Source organism: Drosophila serrata, unplaced genomic scaffold (genome assembly GCF_035046125.1).
Source record: "Drosophila serrata isolate PLE 108 unplaced genomic scaffold, ASM3504612v1 contig_382, whole genome shotgun sequence".
Lineage (NCBI taxonomy): Eukaryota > Metazoa > Arthropoda > Insecta > Diptera > Drosophilidae > Drosophila > Drosophila serrata.
Window position 1 is genome coordinate 7,761,089 of NW_028257280.1, and position 26,170 is coordinate 7,787,258.

Consider the following 26,170-nt stretch of genomic DNA (forward strand, 5'->3'; position numbering starts at 1 on the left):
ATCAATGAGTTATAATTGTTGATCTTAAAGTGCTATCATTTCGTATATAAATAAAAGTTAATGGTGAATAAGCATTGTTCTTTTTTGTTTTCTTTGCATAATTTTGTATAGGTCAACAGAGTGCTTAATAAGTTGGCCAAAAACCCGATTTTCAACGAATTAACATATATGTATGTGCGAGGTATTCTGAAGTAATATTATAATTATACCTGTCGGATTTGTCTTTTATATGATTTTTATACCCTTGCGGGATATTAAAATAATAGTCAATTCGGTGAAGGAGTCATTTCCGACCCTATAAATCATTGATCAGCATCGACAGCCCAATTGATCTAGAAATGTCTGGTTAAAAACAAATTTTTCGAAATTTTTTAAAATTTCAAAATTTTATAAGGGGTTACATCGTTAAAATTGTTAAAAATGGACAAAAAATTTAATTTTTCAAATCTTTATATTTAGTATGTAGATTTGTTAACCTTATAAAAACTAACCAAGGAACGCTTTCTGAATTAAAATAAAAGCTTTTTTGTGTTAGTTATGGGTTTTTTAAACTTCAGTTTTGTGGAAAAAATTTTCATATAAAATATCAATAAATATCGTTTTAAAGGATGCGGATATTTTAAGCTTAATTATGATCGATTTCCGATTCAATCCCACAATTTATATGAAAAGTTCATGGGAATATAAGGTTCCCGAAGTTAGTTTCCAATCTTGTTCATTGTAGATTTTTATTTAAATGCTGCTTAAAATATTAATTTCCAATATTTATATATATTTATTCCATTGCAGATTATTTTTATTTTAATCAGAAGCTTGGAACAAAGTGAAGGAGTCATTTCCGACCCAATAAATCATATATATTATTGATCAGGATTGTCAGCTGAATCGATCTAGCCATGTTTGGTAAAGAAATAAATTTTTAAAATTTTTTCAAATTTTCTAAATTTTCAAAGGGGTTACATCATTAAAATTGTAAAAAATTGACACAAAATGGAATATTTTTAATTTGAAAACTCAGCTATGCAGATTTGTTAACCTTTTAAAAACTTGCACAGAAAAGCTTTCCGAATTGAAATTTACAAATATTTGGCTTAGTTAAAAAACTTGAAATACTTTGATTTTGACCCAAAAAGTAAGCATATAAAAAAATATCTAATATACCTAAAATGCACATAATAATATATTCTTTTAAGGAAATTGTAATCTCCCATTAATAAAGAAAATATTTCCATAATGTCCTTGCCAAAGGCTTGTTCCTGAGTTTGGTAATAAGAGCTTAAAGAATTTTTTACACTCCCTGAAGCACAAATGTATCCAGCTCAACTTAAATACAGTTTTTCTTAAATAATTAACCACTCACTGTCAGCGAGTTCTTGGCCAATGTAAATGCCACCTTTAAGATTCTTTTGGCAAAAGCAATTATTCATCTGTTAAGCGGCAAGTATCTGTATCGGCCGAGCGATATGTAAGCGGCATAGGACATGGTGTAATCGTGTCTAGCTCTAATTACTTTTACAGCGACAACTTTTATCGCCCATCGCAGCGAATATCTGCCGTTTGAGGGGCAATCTTCACGCATAAATAAGCGCAGAGTTTAGTGGCAAAAGAAGGGGGGAAAGACGGAAAGTGGAAAGCGGGAAATGGCGAAATTTGTCAATCGAAATTTTCCCGCAGCGAGGATGAGCGTGTAGTTTGTCCAAACATACGATATACTGTTAACATTGGGTCCCACCTCGAATATCGTATGCCAAGTTTCGTGAACGGCGCTCTCTTTGGCGTTGCTCTTGCGTTCGTTTTCGAACTCGCTCAGTTCATCGTTTTCGAACTCGCTGCGATTCGAAGTGAAATCAAAGCATCTACGAACGCGCTGACGACGAACGTATCCAGTAGATACGCGAACTCATAACGGTACACATGTTGCTATCGGAAAACGCGAGCGGCCCAAGTGGAAATGTAGCCCAATCCGTTCGCTTCAGGCTTTCCATTTAAAGCGTTCCTCTCGCACACGCACATACACACACATATACACACATACGCACACCCGTAAGTCCGCACACACACACACACACCCACAAGGGTTCTCGGCTCTCGTACTCGAGCACGCACCACTACGGACGCAAGTGCACGGTGCTCGTGTATCCCAGTGTATCTCAGTGTGAGTATCTGAGCCGAGCGGCAGCGCGCTGAGGCGCTGAGGTGTTTGCCATTGTGTTCAGATACAGGATTTAGTGGCCAAGTGCTTAATAAAAGCATCGTAAAGGCACGGGCGTCCGGCCGCAGGCCCATCGATATCGATAGCAAAGTGATAAATGGAAATTATCTTTAATCAAAACGTCAGTCCAACCAAATGCTAAAAAGTGTGCCGTGAATGTCTGCCATAAGAAGCCGGCAGGAAGCTCGCAAAATTCTCATGGAAACTCAACACACAAAAATTAACTGAAAACGAATATATCAAAGAAACAGCACATAAATAACCAAAGTATAATGAAATCGTGTTTAGCTAAACTGTGCCTCAGTGTTATTGTTATTGCCTCCCAAAAAGAGTGATCAAAGCCATTTAAATACGTTTAAAGCGAATTAAAACGTTAAAATACAATTGTCTGACAAGCTAAGAAACCAATAAAATGATTGAATAATTCTACGAAATTGTTTATAGGTTCCCAGAAATGATAAAAGATATAAAATGATACAAAATAGCTTATAAATTACATAAATATCTAAGCAATTGCATTGTTAGAATAATAACCATATACAAATTACAAACTTTATTGAAGTCCCTAGTTAATTTAAGAACATAATAGCCAAATGATTAAAAACTAATTACAAGCAATTATATATCTTTTTTTTATAATTACACAAGAAAATCAATTATATTTTTGTGCTTTTTAAAGTTTCTGTTAAATAACTTTCTGACTTGAATTTTCCACAAAAGATTTCCTCAAACCTCAATGCAAAACACTCAAAAAGAATCTTTACAAATTGTGTATAAATAAAACCGCAATGCAATTGCCATGACTGACATTCAAACAAGAATAATTAAACAAAAACAAATAAATAAAAGTAGTAAAAGCGCTTAAAGTGCACAAGCTTGAAGCCTCGAGGATTACCCCAAAAAAATATGTATTTAAAAAGAATCGTATGAAAATGCAGAGTGAGACTGAAATAGCAACAAACGTTGCCGTGGCTGACTTTGAAAATCGGCTCCATGCCACTCCACTCCACTCCAGTTGCCAGCCACTCCAGTGGCTCTCCACTTGGTGGAACGGAAGGGTATGGAGGAGCAGTAGCGGGAACAGGGAGCAGGAGCAGGAGGACTCGCCGCTTGCTGCTCGGTTTGCGGTGCCGTGCCTCGAGCTCGTCGATAATTGGAATTTACGACTGTGGCATAAAAAAGGAACCGGCAGAATACTGGCTGCAAGGATATGGCGGCCTCCGTTCGTCTCTGTTGTTTGGTGACTCGTGTCGGAGTCCCATCCTGAGTCCCGAATCCACTCCTTGCTCCCTGAACAGCCCTCCGATAGTCGGGTGCCGTGTAAATATATATTTTTTTTGCTTTGTCGTCGTCGTTGCTCCGTGTGCGGTTCAATTGGCCCTGTCAGTGGCAGGCGCGCTGATTTGTTATGGTAATAGTTGTCACAGCGAGAGGAGACTCGAGAGATCCTCACTAGTCGACACTTGATTACACTTTGGCCACAATAGTGGGGCATAGTGGAATCATTGGTGAAATGAAGTCAAAACTAAATCCGACCGTAAATCAGAACCAATTAGGCGGGCAAATCGGTTTGCAAGTTTTTTAAATGTGTGCTCTTCCGGTTACCTCGCAGATTCATCTCAGATGGCAGACGGCGTGTCTGCTCATTAAAAGAAACTCGCCAGAAACTGGCCCAGAACAGATTCAAGTTGGAGTTCCAGGCAAACCAAGTTAAACAAAGCAAACGCCTAACCGATGGCCAATAAAAACAACATGGAATATTGAATGAAATCGGCCGGCATATATGCACATACATTAGCAGGTGAGTTATCTCCGCTGGCTGCTTATTTTCCTCAAAATTTATGCTCGTGCATATCTGCATAATCGCAAATTAAGCTACATAATTAATAAGCCAGGAGCCCGGGACCGAATCCGAGTCCGAGCCCCATCTCAAGTTCGAGACTCGGCGCTGTCACTTGGCGTTGATGTAGCACTTTGGGGAGCTATCAACTGCCTTTTGCCGGGCTCAGCTCGGCCTTTTACCAGATTTTACCTTTGCTTTCGGCTTCTGGCCATCTTTTTACACACAGTTATCGGGTATATTTATATATATACACTCAAGGTATACCCTGTTCCGTGTGTATCTGTGTACGTGCCACTGCTTTCCGAAAAGTATCGATGTCTGTAATCTTAATTAGCAACACCACAGCAACCGGCAAACAGAGACAACATCGGTTGGCCAGCACAGCGGCTCGGGCCCACAAACATCTTTTAGCATTTCAAGCGCGACGTATCCGTTTTTCTTTGCACTTTAAAAAATCTAGTCCTTACAAATTTGGGAATATATTTTTAATAGAAAGTGGGTGTTTTTTGGTTTAAAATTTTGACAAAATTTGCCTGGAGATAGCCAGAGTTTCTGAGAATTAAGTAATTAACAAAAACGTTTATGTGCTTATTTGTTTATTAAAGCTTTGGTATGTTGAATATAAGTCCTTGTTTAAATATTAGCATAGGTCATAGATTCTCTTCAATATTTTTATCACCAATGGGGAAAGGATGGGTTTCTAATAAAATCCCAGTTTGTGTTTACCTTGGAATATTTCTTTGGCAAATTTATAATACAATATATATTTAATAAATGTATGAAAATACCGATTAAAAGGAACTATGTGAATTATGCTTTAATTTTATTTGATAAACTATTTATGGTAAAAGCACAATCATCTCAGTACATTTACAACCAAATTAAATCTTTAATAAATATAAAACTTAATTTCCAGAAAAGAAAAGCCATCTCCACTTAACTTTGTATATTTTTCCAAGTGTGTTGCCGTTTTTCTGGGTGTTTCTCACAAAAAATCACATTACATCGAATGCCGAAACCGGTTTCGGTTGATTTCTTGTCATATTTCGTGTAGAAGCCAAAGGTGTTTTGTACAAATGGCCAGCAAACTAAACAAACTAAACTTGCCGGCCAGCTAGCAACCGGCTGCCCATCAAAGAGTTATTTATACTTATTAATGCCAACGATGAGTGCGAGGGGCTTGAGCCACCCCGGTGCCCCCCTTTGGCATGACGCGACGTCCCTGCTCATACATACACTCACTATAGTTCGATGGGGGATATGCAAATGCAAATATCTTTGATCTGCTTTCAGGCTGAAAAATTCGCACCTCCATGTGCGAACAAAGCGCCCATGGGGAATGTGTTTTGGGAGGAGTGCATAGGAAATCAAGTTTACGACTTCTCCGGAGGAAGGAGGATGGGGTTCCTGGACCTCTTGTCCAGAGAAAGGGGGAGACTACTCACTTTAATTGCGTCCATTAGAAAACGCTTAGCGTCTTTGAGTGGCATCAGCCGCAGCCAGCGAACGGAAATTGAAATTACAGGTGTAAACGTATAAATTCCTGTTTACGCCGATGTCCGAGGCTTAGTTGGCCTTTTAAATTTTATACTTTAATGCGACACCTTCAATCAAACAATCGGAAAAACGTTTTGTTGGCTTTTCAGTCGGTTTTATTTTTCTGTCCGGCATGGAAATATTATTTCATTATTTGTAACGTAAAATCGAAATAAATAATTAATAAATCAACGCATCTATTGTTTATTCTATGAGGCAATAAAAACAGATAAAAGCTAATGAATTTTAAGCAGTGAGGAATTCAAGTTCACTCAGATAACCGGTTCTGTCTTTAGTTTTTTTTTGTTATTTTTCTCTGTGGGGTCAGTTTGTCAGCATTCAAAATATTTGGCTGGTAATAACCAAAATTGGCTAACAAAGGGAATGGAGAGCCCCACAAAGGGCCTACAGATACCCTTGGAAGTCCATCAAAATCAAAATTTAGGTAGGTAGTTGGGTGATTTAAAAGATACATTTAATTAGCAAAGCAGCTGATTGATATGGCAGCATTTTAATTTCATATTGAATGTTATCTAAAATGAAGAAGAGTTGTTTTTCAATCCACCAAAAAAAAAAAAACAAAATAAAAACTGGCTTAGAAAATAAATGATGGATGAGATAGAATATTATTTAAATTTTGAATGTTATCTAAATTACTTAAAGAGCTATTGAAAGCATCATACCCTTATTGATCAGGGTATGATGATGCCCTTTTGTAAACCTATCCCTTGCTATACTCTTTAGTCTGTTTTTCTATCTCGAGTCTCTGGGCCAAGTGTTTGGCTATCACATTCATAGGCAAATTGTGCGCATATTTATGAGCAGCTCTTTTCCGCGACGGGGGGAAATGGAATATCGTAATAATTAATTAAGTTATAACATTAAATGGCCATAAAGGGGCATTAGGCCCATAACTTTGAGTGGACATATGAGCATGAGCCACGGCTGGAATCTCAGAAATTCGTTACTGCCATACCCATAACTCTTTCCCCTTTTGTTATCGACGGATGGGATCTAAGCTGGCCATATGCCTGGCCTTTTGGCCATCATCATCATCATCTTTTACGACTGTGACTACGACTGGCCAATCACTACCATACTTTCTTGTCCAAAATCCGTCCACAACTTACTCAGCTTTTCTCGCCCTGTCAGTTTTGATTTTCAGTTTTTGGCCATGTGCCAAAACAAATGACTTCACATTTTTAAAGATATTACGTTGACAAAACCCTCCGCAAATTGAGTGAGTCGACCGCAAATGCGTCATGAATTCCAACCTGGTCGAGAGCCGAGAGTCATGAATACCTCTAGAAGTTGGCAGATGCAGCGATGATTACCGGCGAATAAAACTATTAGTTACACTGAAGCGACTTTGGTAAAAGACTCTCTGCCTGACTCTATAAAAATCATGAAAATGTGTGGGACGTGTTGATCCCGGAACGCATTGTTCTCTTAAATACTTTTGATTTATTAGCGAAATGAATGGCACTGACAGCGGTTATTAATTGTGGCCAGAGAGACAATGGACACGTTTACCAAAAATACAAAAAGAAATCAACAGTATTTAAATTTATGCCCTTGTAGCTGACCATCAATTGGTTCCATCTATTAAAGCCTTTTACAGATATGGCAAACGAGCTTGAAGCGCCCTGAAGTATGCTTCGTAAGGTGCTTTCATTGCAAATTGAGTATTCGAAATGCGGGCTTATTAATGCTTAGATTCATATCTTGATTGCTTTCCTCAGAACTACATTCCCAGTGTCTCGAGCTCAAAAACCTGAAGCTCTTATCTTTCTAGTCAAGAAATATGGCCATCATTCACATAAGCCATCTGCATTTATGAGCCTTTTTTAATTTTAAAAGCTCTCTCTGTTTCTCTAGATTAGTTGGCATACGTAGTTTTCTGAAATTGGGCAAAACGAAATTCCCTTCAATGTGAAATATTTGAAATATCTCCTGACTAAACTTTTAAGGCAAACTTAATTGTATTATATATTTGGAAAGCAACTTTACAAATTCACATTCATGCACTTTCTGCCCCCGGTTTGCAAGTTTATTAGATTCATTAGTGACAGGCTGGAATTTACAAATATTTTTGGTAACCAAGCATTTGATACGGCTACAGGAGAGCCAAAAATAAAACTACAAAGGGAAAGGAGAATGTAATTTAAGTATGTTGTAAGCAAGAATTTCTAAAGTAACTTACAATGTTTCATATTTTCTGAACGGACATGAAAGTGCTATACACAGGAGAAAAATATAGTTAATGGGAGTGAAGGATGGCGTTTTGACAACGAAATATGAGAGGAAATATATTCTCAAGAGCTCGAAATTTAACTTTTATATTTTATAATTATAGAGAACAAAGACTACATAGACAACTTTAAGAGTTTATTAAGAAGTCTAATACAAGTGTTCATTTAGTTATTTTTTAATACAGATATTGAGAGAGGTAGATGTTGAGTAAAGTAACTTTCTAATAACTAATTTATTTTTTTGTGCAGATAATCATCTTAGTTTTCCCCTTAAAGTCTGGAGTATGGACGAAAATGGCGTGAGCTATCGATGGCTATGAAAAGGGCCAAAAAGAATAGTCCAATCAAGTGACACTTTTGAATAAAGAGAAAGCAAAAAACATGCATCACGAGGAATCATCATTTCAAGGATTTTGCTGCCATCGGATTGAGAGATTAGATGGGCACGAGCTGGAGCTAGAGCAGGAGCAGGAGGATCGAGGGACTCATAACCCGAGGAGAAGAGCTAAAGCCACATCCCAACCATGCAAATACACCTGTTCCAAAGCGTGGAGACATTTACTCCTGCCGTTGCTAATGCTCACGGGTATTGCCCACACATTGGGCACTTATATTGAACAGGATGAGCTCATGCAGAATTTGGACCGTCCGGTTCCACTGACCACCGTGCAGGGTGTCCTCGGACGCCAGGCGATGCTGCCCTGTGACATCTCGCCGCAGGAGCGGGATGACGCGGTCTACATGGTGCTGTGGTTCCGCGAGGGCGACGGTGAACCCATATACAAGTGAGTAGAGTAACTTTTCTATTTTGTATCGATATTTATTTAGTATTTCAACTTATTTAATAAACTATATTTTGTGTTAATTAAATCAAAAATTATAATTTACAGCTTCGATGTCCGTGGCCGCCAGTTCGGTCAGGCTCGTCTGTGGTCTTCACCCGCGGCCTTTGGCAGTCGCGCCCATTTCAGCAGCACCACACATCCCGCCCAGTTGAAGATCGACAACATCCGCATCGAGGACGAGGGCGTCTATCGGTGTCGCGTCGACTTCCGGAATTCGCCCACTCGTAACCTAAAGATTAATCTCACCGTCATAGTGCCACCAGACAGGCCGATCATCTACGGTCAGAATAGGCACGAGAAGGCAGGAAATGTGGAGTCCTTTAACGAGGGCAACGACATTGTCCTCACCTGCGAAGTCTCTGGCGGTAAGTTAATATCCTTAAAATAGAAGAATTTTTCGGTTTCCATATTAAATACTTTTTTAGTTTTAACTACAAGTCTAAGGGAAGTTATTTGACTTCGAATTAAGTACATGTTTTCTTTATTAGGAGTATTCCAATTTGTTTCGCTCAACATAGTAGTTTACCCTTTAAGCTGAAATCAAATAGACAACCTGTTGAGTGGTTTAATCTTCTTGGTTTAATTTTCAAAAAACAATCATTAAAAGCCTCTCCGAAAAGTTTCAAGGATTCCTGCATTTCAAAGGGGAACACAGGCTCTGTCAATTAAAAGATTACAGAAAAGTTTTTCGTTAACTTTCGAATGCAAGGGTTGCCTTTTCGCTGTTCGAAAGTTGTAAATGCTTAAATTTTAAATTCCGAAGCCCTCTTTTACTGTGTCAGTTAGCATCCACTTTGTTAAGGTCTCCCCCCTGAAATTCGTGTTACATATTTCCAGGCTGAATTATTTATTTTTTGTTATTTATTTATCTGCATTTATGAATTATTTATCCCGCCGAAATCCAGGTCGTCCGCGACCCAACGTCACGTGGTACTTGGACAACACGGCCATCGACGAATCCTTTGAGCAGCGGGTCGACGGGAAGACTGTGAACCACCTGTCCTACCCCAATGTGGGCCGGCAGCACCTCAACTCCCGGCTGATGTGCGTGGCCAGCAACACGAACCTGACGCCCCCCAATAACAAGGTCGTCGTCTTGGATGTCAATTGTGAGCAAAATGATGCTAAGTATGTTCTAGAATTTGCTACTAATTACCTATTATATCCACCAGTGAAACCCATGGCCGTGCACATCCTCACCAAGGATCGATTCGTATCCGCGGATCGCACCTACGATGTGGAGTGCAAGAGCTCTGGATCGAAGCCGCCGGCGCTCATCACCTGGTGGAAGGGCAGCAAACAGCTGAAGAAGCTAACCAAGAATGTAAGTCTGGGCGGAGGGATAAACTTGGCCAGGGGCATGGGAGCGGGCACGGGAACGGGCACGGGCCAAACCAAACTAAACTCATAATAAATGCGCAAAGTCCCGAACTCATTAATTAAATACAAATTAATATTGTGTACTGTGTGCGTCGCTTATAATTGCCACAAATTTCCTTTCCATTTTCGCTTATGTATTTGCCTTGGCCTTGGTCCTTGGTTCCTTGAGTCCTCGACTCCTCGGCTCCTTGGCGCACGGTTCCGTTCTATTTCGTAGCGCTGCGTTACTTTCGACCCGCTTCCGTTTCATTATTCATTTCCTAATGGACTCTGTTTGCGTTTCTTTTTTAGTTTAATGAACCCGATAATCAATCTCTAAGTATCCTGACGTTTACGCCCGGACGCGAGGACGATGGCAAATATTTAACATGTCGGGCAGAAAATCAATTCATCGACGGCAGCGCCATCGAGGACAAATGGCGACTCATTGTCCATTGTAAGGAAATCCCCGTAACCGCTGCCTCAGCGAGAGGGTGAAGCCTAATTGCAAAAAAATCGCTTTTCCTTTCTCGCTTCTCGATTTTCGTTTTCATTTTCGTTTTCGTTCTATATTATTTTTTCTTATATACCATGTGCCCACAGACCAGCCCACCACGACGCTCAAGATTGGCTCCTCGCTGAATCCCGATGACATCAAGGAGGGCGACGATGCGTACTTCGAGTGCATTGTCCTGGCGAACCCGAAGCCGTACAAGATGTCCTGGTTCCATAACGTAAGTCAGTCCGCGACGAAAGGTGTCCCACATACACGGGGAGAAAGTGGCGTCCTTTGATATTTGAATTTAAATTAAAGAGAACTTGGTAAAGTTTTTCTATAGATAAGTTCTTAGATGAGGGATTAATAATAGTTGTATTTACTTCATCGATAGTTTTAATAATCAGTTAATAACTTAAACTCAACTAGTCAAATTCCGAATGATAAAAAGAAGACTTCTACTTACCATTAAGTCTCATATTGCTAGGCTAGAAATACCTACCATATACTAATAAAATCAATATTTCTTTTTGCTCTATGCAGGGCAAGGAGCTGCAGCATAACATCTCCGCGGGCGTTATCCTTTCGGATCAATCCCTGGTCCTCCAGAGCGTCTCACGTGCCTCGGCCGGCGACTACACCTGCCTGGCTGTCAACTCGGAGGGCAAGGGCCCCAGTAATCCGGTCACATTGCGCATACGCTGTAAGTAAATCGCTGCCAAATCCCCATCCAACAGCCCATCCAACAGACCCTTCCCTGCAGCCACGGCTCCTGCCCTGAGCCCAAGCCTCGTCCTCGAAGTCACCAAAGTTTGGCTTTGAACTAACGTCTCTGTAATTTCCAATTTAATCCTTGAGTTTGAATGGCTCTTAATGTATTTAGAGTACGGGGCTCAGTGCTAGGTTCTGGCCCCCAGCCAAGAACAAAGGCGCAGTATGTAGGTATATGTGTCCCCTCTCCGGAATCCCATTCCCCCTGCCACCCACGGACTCACGTTAATGACCAAGATTATGGCGCAATGAATGCATTGCCTTGGCACTCTTGGGCACCCCCATCTCCAGCCTTTGTCCCCCGCATCGGACTCCTCTGAATTTGAATCTGAATCCGAATCTGAATCTGACTCGGGCACAAAATGACCAGAAGCTGGGGTCGGACTTAGCTACTATCTCCATGCCCAAAATGTGCCGGAGAAATCCGGAATATGGTATTAATTTAAGCCCGTTTAGGGAGCTTCACTGAAAAAAATACTACTTAATATTAAAGAGCAATATTAAATGCTTTAAATAGAGTCTCATATGAAAAATTAGTCTCCGATTAGTGGAATTCCTTTTAACCAAAAGGCAGTGGAGATTAATTTAGTTTTTAATTATTTTTCCCAGTGCATTAGCCCGCACATCCTCCTTATTCGCTCGGTGCAAGCCGTTTAAGAGGGCGTTAAATATTTTAATAAGCGCTCCAATTACTCACTCGCCCCCGATAGATGCCCCGATCTGTGCTACGGACCATGAGGAGCTCCTGGGCGCCCTTAAGCACGAGACCCTGCCCCTGAAATGTGAAGTGGATGCCTCGCCGCCGGCAGATTCCTTCCATTGGACCTTCAACTCATCCGGTGAGCAAACGGAGCTGCCAGCCCGCCTGCACTCGAGCGAGGTAGGATTGATTTCCCCAAAGAGGGCCACTCAAGAGGTGGAGCCAAGTTAACTAGCTTGCATCCGTGTATCCATGTATCCACGTATCCCTTTTTTATTTTTTTCTCCTCAAAAAAGACGGGCATGTCGCGATTGAACTACACGCCGAGCACGGACCTGGACTACGGCACCATTTCCTGTTGGGGCAAGAACTCCATTGGCATGCAGAAGAGTCCCTGCGTGTTCCAGATTGTGGCAGCCGGTAAGCACCCATCGTCGTTATTATCGCAGGAATTATCTTAGCTAATCGATCCGAACTCCGGAACTCCGTAACTCCATCCGCAGGTCGACCCTTTCCCTTGCAGAACTGCTCGGTGACCAATCAGTCGGTGGACTCGCTGCAGGTCGATTGCCTGGAGGGATTCGATGGTGGTCTTCCCCAAGGATTCATGCTGGAGCTGGTGGAGTTAAATACGCTGCGATTGGCCAGGAACATCACGGTTTCGGTAAGTTAGACAGCTAATTACCGGGCAGACCCATAAAGCATCTTTATCCTTGGGGTTTATAATCAATGGGGGTTAGATTAAATGGCCTAATGGCCTTTAAGTATGCCAGAAAGTATCCGATTAGGCGGGCAAAATATTCTTTGCATTCTTTTGGGCGCTTTGTGAATTTTTAATTTACGAGAGTTTATGTTTAAGGGGGCTGTTTCTTTAATGAATATATATTATTTTATATATTTAATGTTAAATATCTTCCCAATTATCAAGCACACACCGGTGACCTTTGTGATAGACAATCTGGATCAGGCGGCCACCTATCGCATGGTGATATTCGCCGTTAATGCCAAAGGTCGTTCCGAGCCCACCATAATCGACGACATCAACTTCAAGGGCGTGGCCAAGTTCACAGGTGGGTAACCCCCTTCGTTCACTAATTGGGAATTATGCAACAAATAATTTAATTGCGGCCTCGCAGGCGCCTCCACCGGGCTGTCGATGCCCCTCTCTCCGTTCCTGGCGGGCCTGACCCTTTTCTGCGGCCTGCTCTTCGCCATCTTCTGCATCATGATGGCGGCCATCTACCGGAGGTTCTCCAATCGGTACGGACAGCTCCCGCTCACGGCCTAATGGCTAATGGGTAATGGCTGCGGCTTCGTCCTAATGGCCCCATTTAAATTGCAGGCGCAGCGACAGCAACCTGAAGGTGGCCAAGCACACGCAGCTGACGATACCGGCGGACTGCCAGCTGGACCCGCTGCATCCCGGCGTCCAGACGGATGGCTCCGGCAACAACCATCAGCCGCACCACAGCCTCCTGCCCATCAATTGCGATGGCGCCGCACTGGGCGATGTGGGTGGTGGCGGTGTCGGTGTCGGTGTGGGAGGCAGTGGTGGTGGCCTCGGCATGGGACTGGATGGGGGCATGAAAGGCAATTCGCCGATGGGTGGGTTGGTAACCCTGCCCGGGGACACAATGCGCTCCACGGCTCGTACACGACATAGTCCGATGGCCGACCAGGCCGAAATAGATGACACCGATCCGGATGTAATACCAAATCAGTATGGTGAGTATCAATGGGAGTCTTTAGGGGGAATATTTGAGGATATTGTTATGTCTAATAAATAAAATAATATATATTAAAGAGATTATGCTTGCAATTTTACTAAAAAAGATATCATTTCCTTATTTCTTTATCTTTAAAAGTATATCATTGTATCAGTCCGTAGCTTAAAACAAATTGAAGGAATCATTTCCGACCCCATAAATCAAATATATTATTGATCAGCATTGACAGCTGAATCGATCTAGTTATGTCCGAAGGAAAAATAAATTTTTAAATTTTTTTCATTAAAATTGTCAAAATTTGACAAAAAATTGATTTTTTTTAAACTTTATATTTGGTATGCAGATTTATTAACCTAGTAAAATCTAACATAACAACGCTTTCCGAATTGAAATTAATGGATTTTTGGCTCAGTTATGAGATTTTTAAAATTGGATTTGTCGTAAAAATTGTCACCTAAAAATATCGATTTAAGGAATGCAAATATTTTAAGCTTAATTACCATAGATTCGGTTCAATAATTTGGTCTTCCAAAAATAGATTTCTTTCTTATTTACTGACACATTTTGTTTATATACCATTTGTAGATTTTAGTTTAAATGATGGTAAGAATAAAGAAATGTAACGCTTTAGTTTTAGCTTATCTGAAGTTCTATAATATTCTGATCATTTGACATTTCCCAAATTAAATTTTCTTGTAGAAAAACGTCCGCTGAAAAGCCTGGTTTCCCCACCGGGCTTTGCCAGCCCCTCGAACCGCCTGATGCAGCGCGATTACCTGCGGGAAACGGAGCTGGCCAAAGGTGGTAGCGATGGTGGCCTGGGAGCGGCCGAAGGACTGTCCAGTATTGGACTGATGAGCAGCTCCGGGAACGAGGTGCTGCACTACACCTTCCGCCCCAGCAAGCAAATTGTGAGTACTAAACTGAAACCTCCAAATAGAACTGGGAAACTGTCGAAGAAATATATTTAATAGACAGTTGCCAGTTCTTTGCACAAGCTTCTGGTGAAGGTTAATTCATTCCCAATCTCATGGTGTTCATCTCTGGCGCTTTCCTCTTCCGCTTTCTTTTCAAAAAACACAAAATTACATCTAATACAGAGCTATGCTACACTGAACAAAAAGGGCATCACCACCTGCAGTCCGCCGCTGGGCTCGCTGAACTACAATGTGAGCACATCGACGCCCTCGTCCTCATACCACCTGACACCGCAGCCCATGGAGGTGAGTCTCCTGAGTCCGAACAATCCCTCGGTGACGTCGTCGCTCAGCGAATACCGATTCCGGACAGGGCCGGAGATCGTGACCACCTCGAACCGCATACAGGAAAGTTGTATATAAAGCAAGCAAATCCGAATCCAAATCCAAATCCCAACACCCATACTTACTTCTGAGTGTACAAAACCAAATGATATAGCGTGGCAAGTGTATTAATACATGAGTATCGTACCGCATCGTATCGAATAATATCCTAGCAGCTAGACGTACTTATTCGCATGGTTTGAGGAAAGACTTCTCCTAGCTCGTAAGCATCTTGTGTACTTATGCAATGCCAAAAGTGTAACTGCAATACACTCGTTTTGTAAATAATCGTTGTCATCTGTTGTTGTAATTAGGCCCTAAGCCCTAAGTCCTAAGCCCTAAGAGAGATATTCTGGCCGTGAACGAGAACAACTACTACTTGAGAACATATCGTTTACTGTTTCACCCACATACCATATCCTCCTTCCGTATCCGTATCCCTATCCCACACATATCCCCCGAGGGTATCCGATATATCAAATTGCTGTCAATCTTAACATATCGCCGACATCCTAACGCTCGCTAAGCTAACCCATGGTCATTGTTGTGCGCCAAAAAAACAAACAGCTAAAAAAGCAACTGAGCCAGCCGATTGCAAACTTATTTACGCCATATTTAGTATACCAATAAACGTATATATATATCCATTTAATCTGAACAGGACCTGCACTCTTCCAGAGTTCCCGGCAGAGTTCTGCGGGAGTCGCATTTGTGAGAATATCATGTCCATATCCTCTATGAAAAGTATTACCTATTGATTTTCGTTTCGATTTACTCGAGTGTTTAAGTGTAGCTACCGCGTACGTGTATTTAACTAGCGCTAAGTAGTCCTAAGTATCGGTCTAAGCGAAGTGTACATACATGATTATACAGCAGGCCGAACTCTGGGAATCCCCCCCAGTACCAGTTCCAAGTTGAGTCCCTATCCCAGTCCCGATTCCTATCCCTATAATTTGTAATTTGTAATTGTCTGACCGCTCCAACCCGACAACTGTAAACTGTACATAGTTCATAATTTATTGTGAGGACGAGAGCCGGGCCGTTCGAGTACGTGGTACGATGTGTTGCCCCCATCTAGAGTAAATTAAGCATTTATAGAACAATTGCTAGGCCGCAACACAGGTACAAAATCTTCGGAGCGATCCGAAGGGAGCGTGTTCCCTCCAGAGGCCAGGTCAGGCCAGGCATTTGGCATCGAGGCTATCCACACGTCACTACAATTTCCGAGTCCAGGTCCAGAATTGAGTCATGTCGAACCTTCCTGGAGCGGACACCTCTGCAGCTTGAGGATAGTATATATATATATATATATGAATATATCTGGATAAAGTGTATCTATCTTAGAGAATTGCCGCCACTTAAACTGTCAAAGTGCAAGCGGGGACAGGAACAGAAACGCAAAGATTAGTATAATTTGTCAAGCCTAGTTTTTGTAACTATTAGGAGAAATATTAAATACAATTAAATTATAACTAAATGGAGATGAATTACACTTTCACTTTCACTGTTCTCACTGTCTGGCTGGGCATCTCGCCGCTTTAATAAGCACTTGGGCAGCAGGAGGTATTGCGGACACGAACCTAACTCCTGCGGCACTAGTACTTAGGAAAGCGAACTTGGCATTGATTTGGATCGACTTTAGATCTTCCGGAAGTCTAATGAGTAAGTATCGTATATCATATTCACCCTGGTTGTGTGTGCTCCTCGTTGACCTGCGACCCCGCCTGCCAGATCTGTGTGATCCCTCCTGATTCCTCGGTGTGCCGCTTCGCTGCAATGATAAATCAATTAAAGCGGGAAATGTACTCTCTCCAATTGACAGCTTGAAGATGCCTCCATCCGCTCGGGGCAAGGTTAATGTATTCCATTTAGTTTGTGAGTTATTAATATCTGAGTATATGTGTATGCGATAGCGATACTTAACCTTCTGTGGCAGCTGCTGTCTCCTTAAAATGCTATCCATCCCCCCCTTCCAAAAAATATATCTATATAAATATTCCGTTTGCTGCCCGGAGCCCGGCCCATATGTAGATGTGTATCATTGCAAGTCGTGTACGGCTAGTAACCTCTTGCACATAATACATAAGTTTATTAAATTTAAATTGGCTTAATTGACCCTCATTCGTTTTCCGTTGCCCGATGCCCGTTGCCCGTATTCGCCGACAGCGTTCAAAATTGCTCCATGACAGACGACAACATCGCTGATGATGCTGCCGTTTTGTTGGTGTTGCTACTGTAGCTGTTGCTGTTGCTGCTGTTGTTGCTGCTGCTGTTGTTGCTGCTGTTGCTGCTGTTGCTGCTGCTGTTGTTGCTGTGTTTGTGTGCCTTCATTGCTGGAGCATTCAAAGTCAATTGAATTTAAACGAATAAAACTACACACAATGTGGCTGCTACACAGTCTTATTGTTGCCGCATCGCTCGATTATGATTGCTGCGGGGCAGAAGCGTCAAGTACTTGTCAAAAAAAGCAGAAAGCAGAAATGCTACGGCAGCTATAAGCTCTCGCATTCAGCAATTTGTCATCGCAAGATGCACAAACAAAGTACAATAAATAGCTGGCTGAATGCATTCATCAGCTAAATTAGAATATACATAGATTAATCAGAGCACAATAACACTTAGTTAAGTGAGTCCAGTTTAGCGGGAGTGACAAATGTCGTTGCTAAAAATCTGTTGCATTTCCTGATTTTTATTAACTACGTCTATTGTAGCTATAACTAATTTTGATTTGGCTTAATGAATGCCTCAGATAACTCTAGGCAGTGATTTGTATATATTATTATTAATGGGTATTTAATTTATCTTTTAAGTAGAGTCTAATAAATAAACTGCTGATATGTACTTCTATATTTAAAAACAAAATCATTTTGTTTGTATTCGGTACTTAATTAGTAAAGAGTAGGTATTTTATGAACCTAAAGTAGTTTATAAAAGTTTTTCTTCATTTCTCATTGCTTTTAAATGTTTTTTAACTGTTTAATTTGACTAAATATTGTATCTTTTTTATACCCATGCTGGGAAATACCATTTTCATTCAGAAGCTTAAACAATGTGAAGGAGACATTTCCGACCCTATAAATTATATATATTTTTGATCAGCATCGATAGCTGAATCGATCTAGCTGTGTCCGGAGGAAAAATACATTTTTGAAAATTTTTCAAAATTTGCAAATTTTATAAGGGGTTACATCATTAAAATTGTTAAAATTTGTAATAAAATTTAATTTTTTAAAACTTGTAATTGAGTATGCAGATTTATTAACCTATAAAAAACTAACATAGGAACGCTTTCCGAATTGAAATTAACGATTTTTTGGCCGAGTTATGAGATTTTTATACTTTGAATTGACGTAAAAACTGTCATATAAAAGCATTTATAAATATCATATACATTCAAAGAATACGAAACTTAGTCTTGATCGATTTCCAATTCTATCCTTTAATTCAATTACAAGCTTTAATCTTGTATATTGATCTATCTTTTTCTAGTCTTGTATCTCTAAATTGTTTACATAATTTCTGCTAAGTTTTACCTTTGTGCCCTCGACTTTTATTAGTATTATTATATTTAATTGAAATAACTTACATTTAGTAAATTTTTTTTTTTTGCATTATCGCATACATACTCATGCATTCCTGAGAAAGAGAGGCAGCTACTAAGAGAGAGAGAGTGAAAGATAGAGAGAGTCACCGACATGCCGGTCAGAATCATCGCTTGTGCTTCTGTTGCTGCCGCAGATATTGCTGTTGCTGCTCGACGACGACGACGACGGGAATTATACTTCGTTGATTGCGATTATCGCGCCTGAGAAGGGTCTTAACCCCACTCGGAGAACTGACCAAACATATATAATTTTGTGCAAAAAAACTATATATATATTTAAATATATATAGAGTTTATTATTAATAACTAATGTACGATTTTCAGAGGCTTGAGACAAAATGTGTGTGAAGCACCGATTTTTTTTTTGGAATTGAGATCACAGAGATTCCGGGAGATCCGAGAACCGAGCTCCGAGCTCCGAGCTCCGAGCTCCGAGAACGCGGAGAACATTGCCGCTCGAGGGCGATTCCACAACTGATTTGTGCAGTGATCGCGCGGACAGTCGTTGGATTTTTGAAAATAACCATCAATTCATTACTCCCGCTGTGTGTGTGAGATCGCCCCCATATGTGCGTGGCCGAGTGTTGGTGAGCATCAATTCCGCAACACACAAACGGCCGCATTTCCCCGCCCACTTTCCACATTTTCCACCCCTCTCGCTGCTCGCTGCAGTTGATTAGCGACTAAGCCGGCCCGCGCTGCCCATCTGAACTATCCCGCATATATAGTCGAGTTGAGGTCGGGAGTAGGCTCGGACAGGGGAGGGGAATTGAAATAGAAGAAGCAAACTCTCATCGAAATTACCGCCTCCCCATTCAAAGCGAGATTATTTTAGCTCACTCTCTGTTTTTCCATCTCGGACTTGGATTCAGATTCGGATCTTAAATCACACATCGCCGACGGCTTTTCACACAAACAGATTGTCCAGGCGCATAATAGATTAGGTAGCCCGGTCCTCTGTCTTTGGCTCTGCTCCCCCACTAATACGCTCGGTGGGATTATATCCATATGCCGGGGCAGATTCAATTTTTGTCCACTCCAGATTTCTGGCATTATGCACTTTTAGCGCTTAAGACGATGATGAACGAGTGTGGGCATGTGGGTGCCCTGTGCCCGGTGCCTGGTCCCTGCTCCCTGCTCCCTGCTCCCTAGTGCCCTCCAGAGGTGGCAAATAAATTACCGACATTCTCACACTCAGTCTCTAGGGGGATGAAAAGCCATGGTTTATTTAATCTCAGAAGCACTTCACACATATTTCATTACATTTTAACGACGCTCAATTAAGTGTATTCACTTACAGTTGTAATGCGGTCATCCAAAACATCCCTCTATATGTTGTTAGTTAAATAATTTACAAAGAATTCAAATGAGTAGTAGTAAAATAAGGAAAAGGTTATTTAAAATATACTTAAAGAGTAATGATCATTATTTATAGTTTAGCTTAAGCAATCCAAAGAAAGGGAAATACAAGGAAATAAGTAGATAAGTTGCCAAAAAGTATGCTACGATTTTGATGCATGAAGGACCCTCGTTAAGCGGTAAATAAAATGGTAATAAGAGAATGAAATTCTCAAAGCAGTTGCTAGGCTTAATAAATTAAATAAAACTCTTCGCTTGAAATATTAGTAATTACAAACAATTTCTCATTAAATGGATTCAAGGGAAAGTGATATATTGCTTCGGTTAATGAGCACTTTAACTCTTGCCCCTACCACAATATTAAATTACAATATTGATTCAATAATCATAAATGATGAATGTATGCTCTAGTTGAGCATCTAATTGATAACATATAAGTTACATTGAACTTGAAGAAATAACTTGATGCAATGCCATAAGCTTTTAAATTAAGAGAAATTATAGCAAGTAAACAACTAAGCATTTTATTTAAATTTCCCCCCTCATATTTGTTCTTGAAACTATTTACTTGCCCCACACTGTGGGTCTGGCCTAAAAATTAAGACTCGAATGAATGAAGAAACTAAACTTGTGATTGCAGATTGTGTTTACAAGTTCTCATGAGTACACACACAGATTCCGTCTTCTGTGTGTGTGCTCACTTAGTTGAGAGAGGAATTTCAATTAATTCAATTGAAGCCGAAGCTAAAGTAGGTATACGAGCTATATGTCGTCGTCCAATTTCTAGTGTGAATTTAAGATTCTTTTCATACATCCAAATAATGCCAGTGAGTATGTGTGCAGCTTCCTTATTACGGGGCCTACATCATCTAATAGGCCACGGACTACACATGGCATGTGGCGGGGGAGCACGTAATTCCCAATAAGCGATTGTAAAAGTCGAGAGCAGGACAAGTCAACTTAAATAGCTCTTATGGCCACCACCGCTGGGATCTGGGGATACGATGGGATCTGGCAGTAGTAAAACCCTAGCCTTGTTCCTGGCGGCCACAAACCAATAAAAAAAATTGTAAAGAAAGGGACGAGGGTGTAACCCTTTCCCGGTTTCCCGGCAGTAACTGTTGCGGGAAGAATGGCAACCCACTCAATAGGTACATCGATTTTCGCACACTTTGTTGGCACGGGGAGAGTGGAGAGCGGCTAGAGCCATGAAAAGATTAAGGTGAAATCCACAAATTTGGCGCAAATGAATTTTCTTTTTATGTTTTTTACACATCTTAAATTTTTTATTATTATGCCATCCTTTGTTGTACGTTTTCGATCCTCATTCTATTACACTTTGCAACGGTTTCGCAGTATCGCCCCCCCCCCCCAGTATCCACCCCCCATCATAGTACTTTTCCCCCCTTGCCACTTTCTCCCAGCGAATTGGAGAAATTTGCGTGCGTGTTTTGAATGAGAATTTGTTGCATATTTGCCTGCCTGCCGCTGGCCTGCCTGGTTGCTTTTCGGGTTTTGTATTCGCCTTTTTTTTATCCTGGCCAAATGGAAAAAAATAGACGTGGTAAGTCGAAAGTGGAAATATAGTAGTAGGAGCTAGGGAGAGAGTTTCGGAGTTTCACATGGGCGTGAGTGTGTGTGGGAGGCGCCATCTGCAGTAACAGCCCCCTCTCTCCCTCCTAGTGTATCTGCTGTTGTACAATATATAAACATTTACACACATATACACGCATATCGTAAAAAAGTAGCAAATTCCCCTGTTGCGTATGAATTTTTGGCTTCTCCACTGAAGTAGAAAGCATTTTCGCTCTGGGTAAATGTGATTTATATTGATTGTAATCGTGGGAGTGGCGAAGGGAGTCCTGCTCCTGGCCCTGCTCCTCCTTCGGTGCCGCCTGCCATCCTAACTACAATATCAGTGAGCATCCGACAAACAGCGATTCAGTTTGCAGAAATGAGAAAAAATATATATCCTCTCAATTTGTACACACAATCTATTCTACCGCTACAGTTATGCCCTGCCGCCGGGAGATCCGGATATGTAGCTCCTTGGCATCGCCTGGCTACACTCGAAGGCACTGTGTGTGGCTAAAGCTGCTCATTCTTATTATGATATATATTTAATATCTGAGAAAAAGTATGGTTTTCAAGAGTGGGAAACTATGTTGATTAAGAATAGAAAGGTTTTAAGAAGCTTCTGATACGATTTGGGAAGTTTTTTAAGGGGCTATAAGAACATGAATCTTTTGAAGTCAAAACTGATTTACAAGACCAATTCTTTTTCTCAAAAAAGGATCTTCTATATACTGGTTACTTAACCTATTAAGGGATACTTTGGAACATTTTTCCAAGTGCACGATTTGTGATGCTGAGGCGGATGCAGATGCTGATGCAGATGTATGCATCCATAGATGCAGGCGCATAGGAGGCACACCGCTGGAAGTCAGTCGTCAAACCGCCAGCAGCCTTGGCTGCAGTGCCACTTACATTTGACATCAAGACAACGGCAACGGAGGACGAGGCGTGTGCGGGTATGAAAACACCCCTGACCTCCGAAACCCACACCCATCATAGCGAAACCCTCGCCCTGCCATTAGCATTAGCACGTTTTGTGTGCACATTAGAGATGCCCTCATCTGGTCATAGGTATACCATAATACGGTGGGTGCACTTGAAGAAAACAAATGGTATCGAATGGACGACAAATTAATAGAAATTATTGAAGATTAAACTAATTATTTCACTTAAAATTAAGTTCATTTTAAAGATAATAAATAGTATTTACCTTAAGTAGAAGTAGTAGAGGATTATTCTTCAGTCAAGTGTCTATAAAGAATATCCAAAGACGGTTTTTAAGCGGGCAGTATAGTATTTCAAAGTCCTTATGTAAGGACCTCTTTAATCCATATCATAGAACACCAAGTCTTCAACTTTTTCGGTGAGTGTGGAATAGTACGTCCATGTCTGAGTGGCATTTGGCTTCGGGGCTGCCACGAAATTTGACTTTGTGTGACGTATCGCTGGCTCTTCTGTAGCCCCAGCCACCACCCGCTGGGCGGTCGTGTCAAGGACCCGAAGTCCTTTTTAATTTTAATTAGGTTGTAACACGTTGCTACGTGCTATAATTCGAATGAGGGCCGCTCCGCGAGAAAGGAGAATGGCGATAGAATGGAGAAAGGATGCCGGAGAAAGGGAAAGCGGTTTGGATGGATTGACAAACCGTCTGCCTAATTGTCTGCAACCGGGACAGAAGAAGGCCCCACAAAAAGGACACCCATTGGAGGCCGTCCGCCATCTCACACACGCCCACACATAAATCAATCCTCGAGAATGTCGACTCCCAACCCAAGTCATATATATATATATATATACATATTTGTGTAGGAATAGATATATATACCGACACATTCGTAGCAATTTGTCAATTTTTCGGTGCTCGCTTTTTTCGGCTGTCCCGTGATTAACATAAACCGCAATTTTCATTGCCGACAAGGCGAGACGAGAGTGGGCTTGGAAACTTTCTTAATAATGTGGCACGGACAACCCCTACGCACAGATACCATATATCTCCATATACGCATCCACCTGCCCGGATGGTTGGATGTCTCTCTGTCTGTCTGTCCGGGGTCGGATTCACCGCTCTCTGTCTCTCCTCACTCCCCCTCGAGGCTGTTGCTGTTGCAAAATTTATTGCCAGCAAAATAAATACGCAAAAGATGACATATGATTTGACCCGAAAGATAAAACTGTCTGAAAACAAATATTTCCGCTTAGAGTCCTTCCCGTTCGTAATGCGAGATGGGCGAAAGGCAGGAGCGATTGGAGGCAGTTGGAGCAGCAGCGGCAGTGGCGGTCATGTTTATTTAAGGTTCTGGTTTGCTCCTTCATTATTAAGGACATCATTCAACTAGTTGAATCGGCCCTTTGCCCTTTCGTCTGTCCTTTCGCCCTTGCGTCCTCGCATACATCGCCAGGATGTCTGTCAGGCCATTCTTTTTGGCCGTAATTTGTACACGCATACTCAGCACTCCACTCCTGCTCCAGCTCCTGCTCCTGCTCCAGCTCCTTCTTCTGTTTCCCTCTCCTTCAGCAGCGAGTAGCTGAGCTACTTATGCAAATAAACATAAGGAAACCGAACTGGCATATGGGGGCAACTGGATATCTGGCATTGTAGCTTGTGGATGGTGGGCGTTCCCTGGGTGTGGGTACCGGATTTTGACTTGTTATGAGCGGTTCGCCAAGAGCTCACTTGCGGCGCTCGGAAATACGATATTGTTAATTAATTTACGCCTTTATTGGAGCCGAGAAGCCGTCGCTGAGACCCTTGCCTTGGCCTTTAGTCAGCAGTTTCTGGCACCCATATCAAAGTGAAATCAAGTCAGGGGTCAGTATGGGGGAAAGTGTATCAAAAGCTCGTTAACGAACGAATTGCTGCTGATGCAGTGGCTCCCAGGGAATCCAGGGAATGGGAGACCAGACCAGAACATGACGCACAACTGATTAGGAAAAGGAATGCCGGTACAAAGTACAAATACTCCATGCTAATTGTGTTAAGCTGGACCAATGATGTGAGTAAGACCACTTGTTGAACAAACTCAGAGGGAGATTGCAGAAAAAGTTTGTGCAATGAGGCAAAAATAGTTTATTAAAGTGAAGTTAGTACAAGAGATGCCTGAGAAGCCTTATTTTTTAAAAAGGGGAACAGGTGTCCAGAAGGTGTTGCAGTTTCTGGAACTATAAATGTGTTAATTAATGAGTAATTCTTTTAAATTTAATGTTCAAGACGAATTGTTATAAATGTATCTGTAAAATATACAAAGTATCTACTCCTAAAATCCTACAGATATATGTAGAATGTATAAATGTATAGAGGGCGCCAGGCTGAGACGCCATCTGGTGTCTCTGATAATTATCTGGCAACCTTTTGGAACTTAACGGGCTTCTATAAAAGTAAATAAATCAATTTTACTTATTATATATGTGCTATATAAATTTAAATAAATATAGCATATGATTTACTATTTAATTATTTATTATTTTGTTACGAGTTATACCTTTTAGGGGGCTACAATTTTAATCAGAAGTTGACAAAGCAATGAAGATGTAATTTTCGACCCAAAAAAGTATATGTCTTTTTGATCTTTTGACTGAATGCATACTGGTAGAGACCCCAATATCTCATAGAAGTATACTTTCTTTTTTGGTAATAATAAAATATCCTAAATAAAATGGAAAATTTCATTGTATTTATTATTACTTATTCTATGTAACTCTTCATTATAGTATCTCTCAATAATTGCCAAGATAAAGTATTTAAATTTTTGATTTATTATTATAAATATAACTTATATTTAAATGTGCTTAACGCTGCCTATTTTAAAGTCTTAAATAGAATGTGGCCCAATAATTATATAAGAATTATGGCCTTATCGAATAGAGCCAAGTCAAAGCCGCCTCATTCATTAAACTATCAGTTTGCAGAATTAATTGAAGCACCTCGTTTAACAAAGTGTGAATAATGATGGCCAAATCATGGACAATTATTTTGTTACATCCCTGATTGGCTGCTAACAAGATTGGCAACGTGCAGTGCATTTTGCGCCTTTCATAATATTTAATATCATATTTCTCATGCCGTCCAAGCTCCGAGAGCAATATATTTTGCAATTTTCTGCACAACACCTCGGGTTACCATCGGACACACATACTTATTGCCGGACGAACGGAGGACGGCCTGTTTGGCCACTACATATTCATTGGCCAATCGATTTGTGCGCCAATATTTCTCGCCAATTTGCGGGTCCAGCGCCAGGGTCTAGGTCCATCCATTTTCGTTCCAAACATCGGGTCCCCCCAGAAGGCGGCTCAATGTGGGAACGGAACGGATCGGATTGAACAGGGACAGGGACAGGAACAGGAACAGGGACAGGGAGGCGGTGGCAGCAGACTGGTTCCTGTCTCTATGTTTCTGCATGGGCACATTTTTCAGCTAGTTCTTCTAATCAATTGCCCCAACTCGACGTCGATTACTGCCAGCGGTTGCTGTCGGCCATTGCCTTGGCGCTGAATCTGGCTCCGAACCTGAACCTGGGACCTGGGCCTGGACCTGGCCCTCGTCCTCTATCCTCTGTCCACGTCTCCTGCTGAATGCGAAGGCATGTCCTC

The 26,170-nt window shown here is 41.2% G+C and overlaps 1 protein-coding gene and 1 long non-coding RNA gene across 2 annotated transcripts; one reads left to right on the plus strand and one right to left on the minus strand.

Annotated features, from left to right (window-relative positions):
* The first annotated feature begins 1,872 nt into the window (after positions 1-1,872).
* Positions 1,873-16,523, plus strand: side-IV (sidestep IV transmembrane protein). The gene is made up of 16 exons (XM_086840873.1): positions 1,873-2,155; positions 3,825-4,013; positions 8,093-8,628; positions 8,734-9,053; positions 9,594-10,012; positions 10,360-10,504; positions 10,651-10,781; positions 11,087-11,246; positions 12,025-12,194; positions 12,311-12,434; positions 12,518-12,678; positions 12,943-13,084; positions 13,151-13,274; positions 13,357-13,739; positions 14,441-14,652; positions 14,842-16,523. The coding sequence occupies exons 3-16, from the start codon at positions 8,225-8,227 to the stop codon at positions 15,079-15,081; spliced, it is 3,135 nt and encodes a 1,044-aa protein (XP_086696999.1). The 5' UTR covers positions 1,873-2,155; positions 3,825-4,013; positions 8,093-8,224; the 3' UTR covers positions 15,082-16,523.
* Positions 16,524-17,038: 515 nt separating this feature from the next.
* On the minus strand, positions 17,039-19,122 carry LOC147642601 (uncharacterized). The gene is made up of 2 exons (XR_015273438.1): positions 18,669-19,122; positions 17,039-17,473 (listed from the first exon to the last, which is right to left on the minus strand). It is a non-coding gene; the product is annotated as an uncharacterized LOC147642601 (long non-coding RNA).
* Between the last annotated feature and the right edge of the window lie 7,048 nt (positions 19,123-26,170).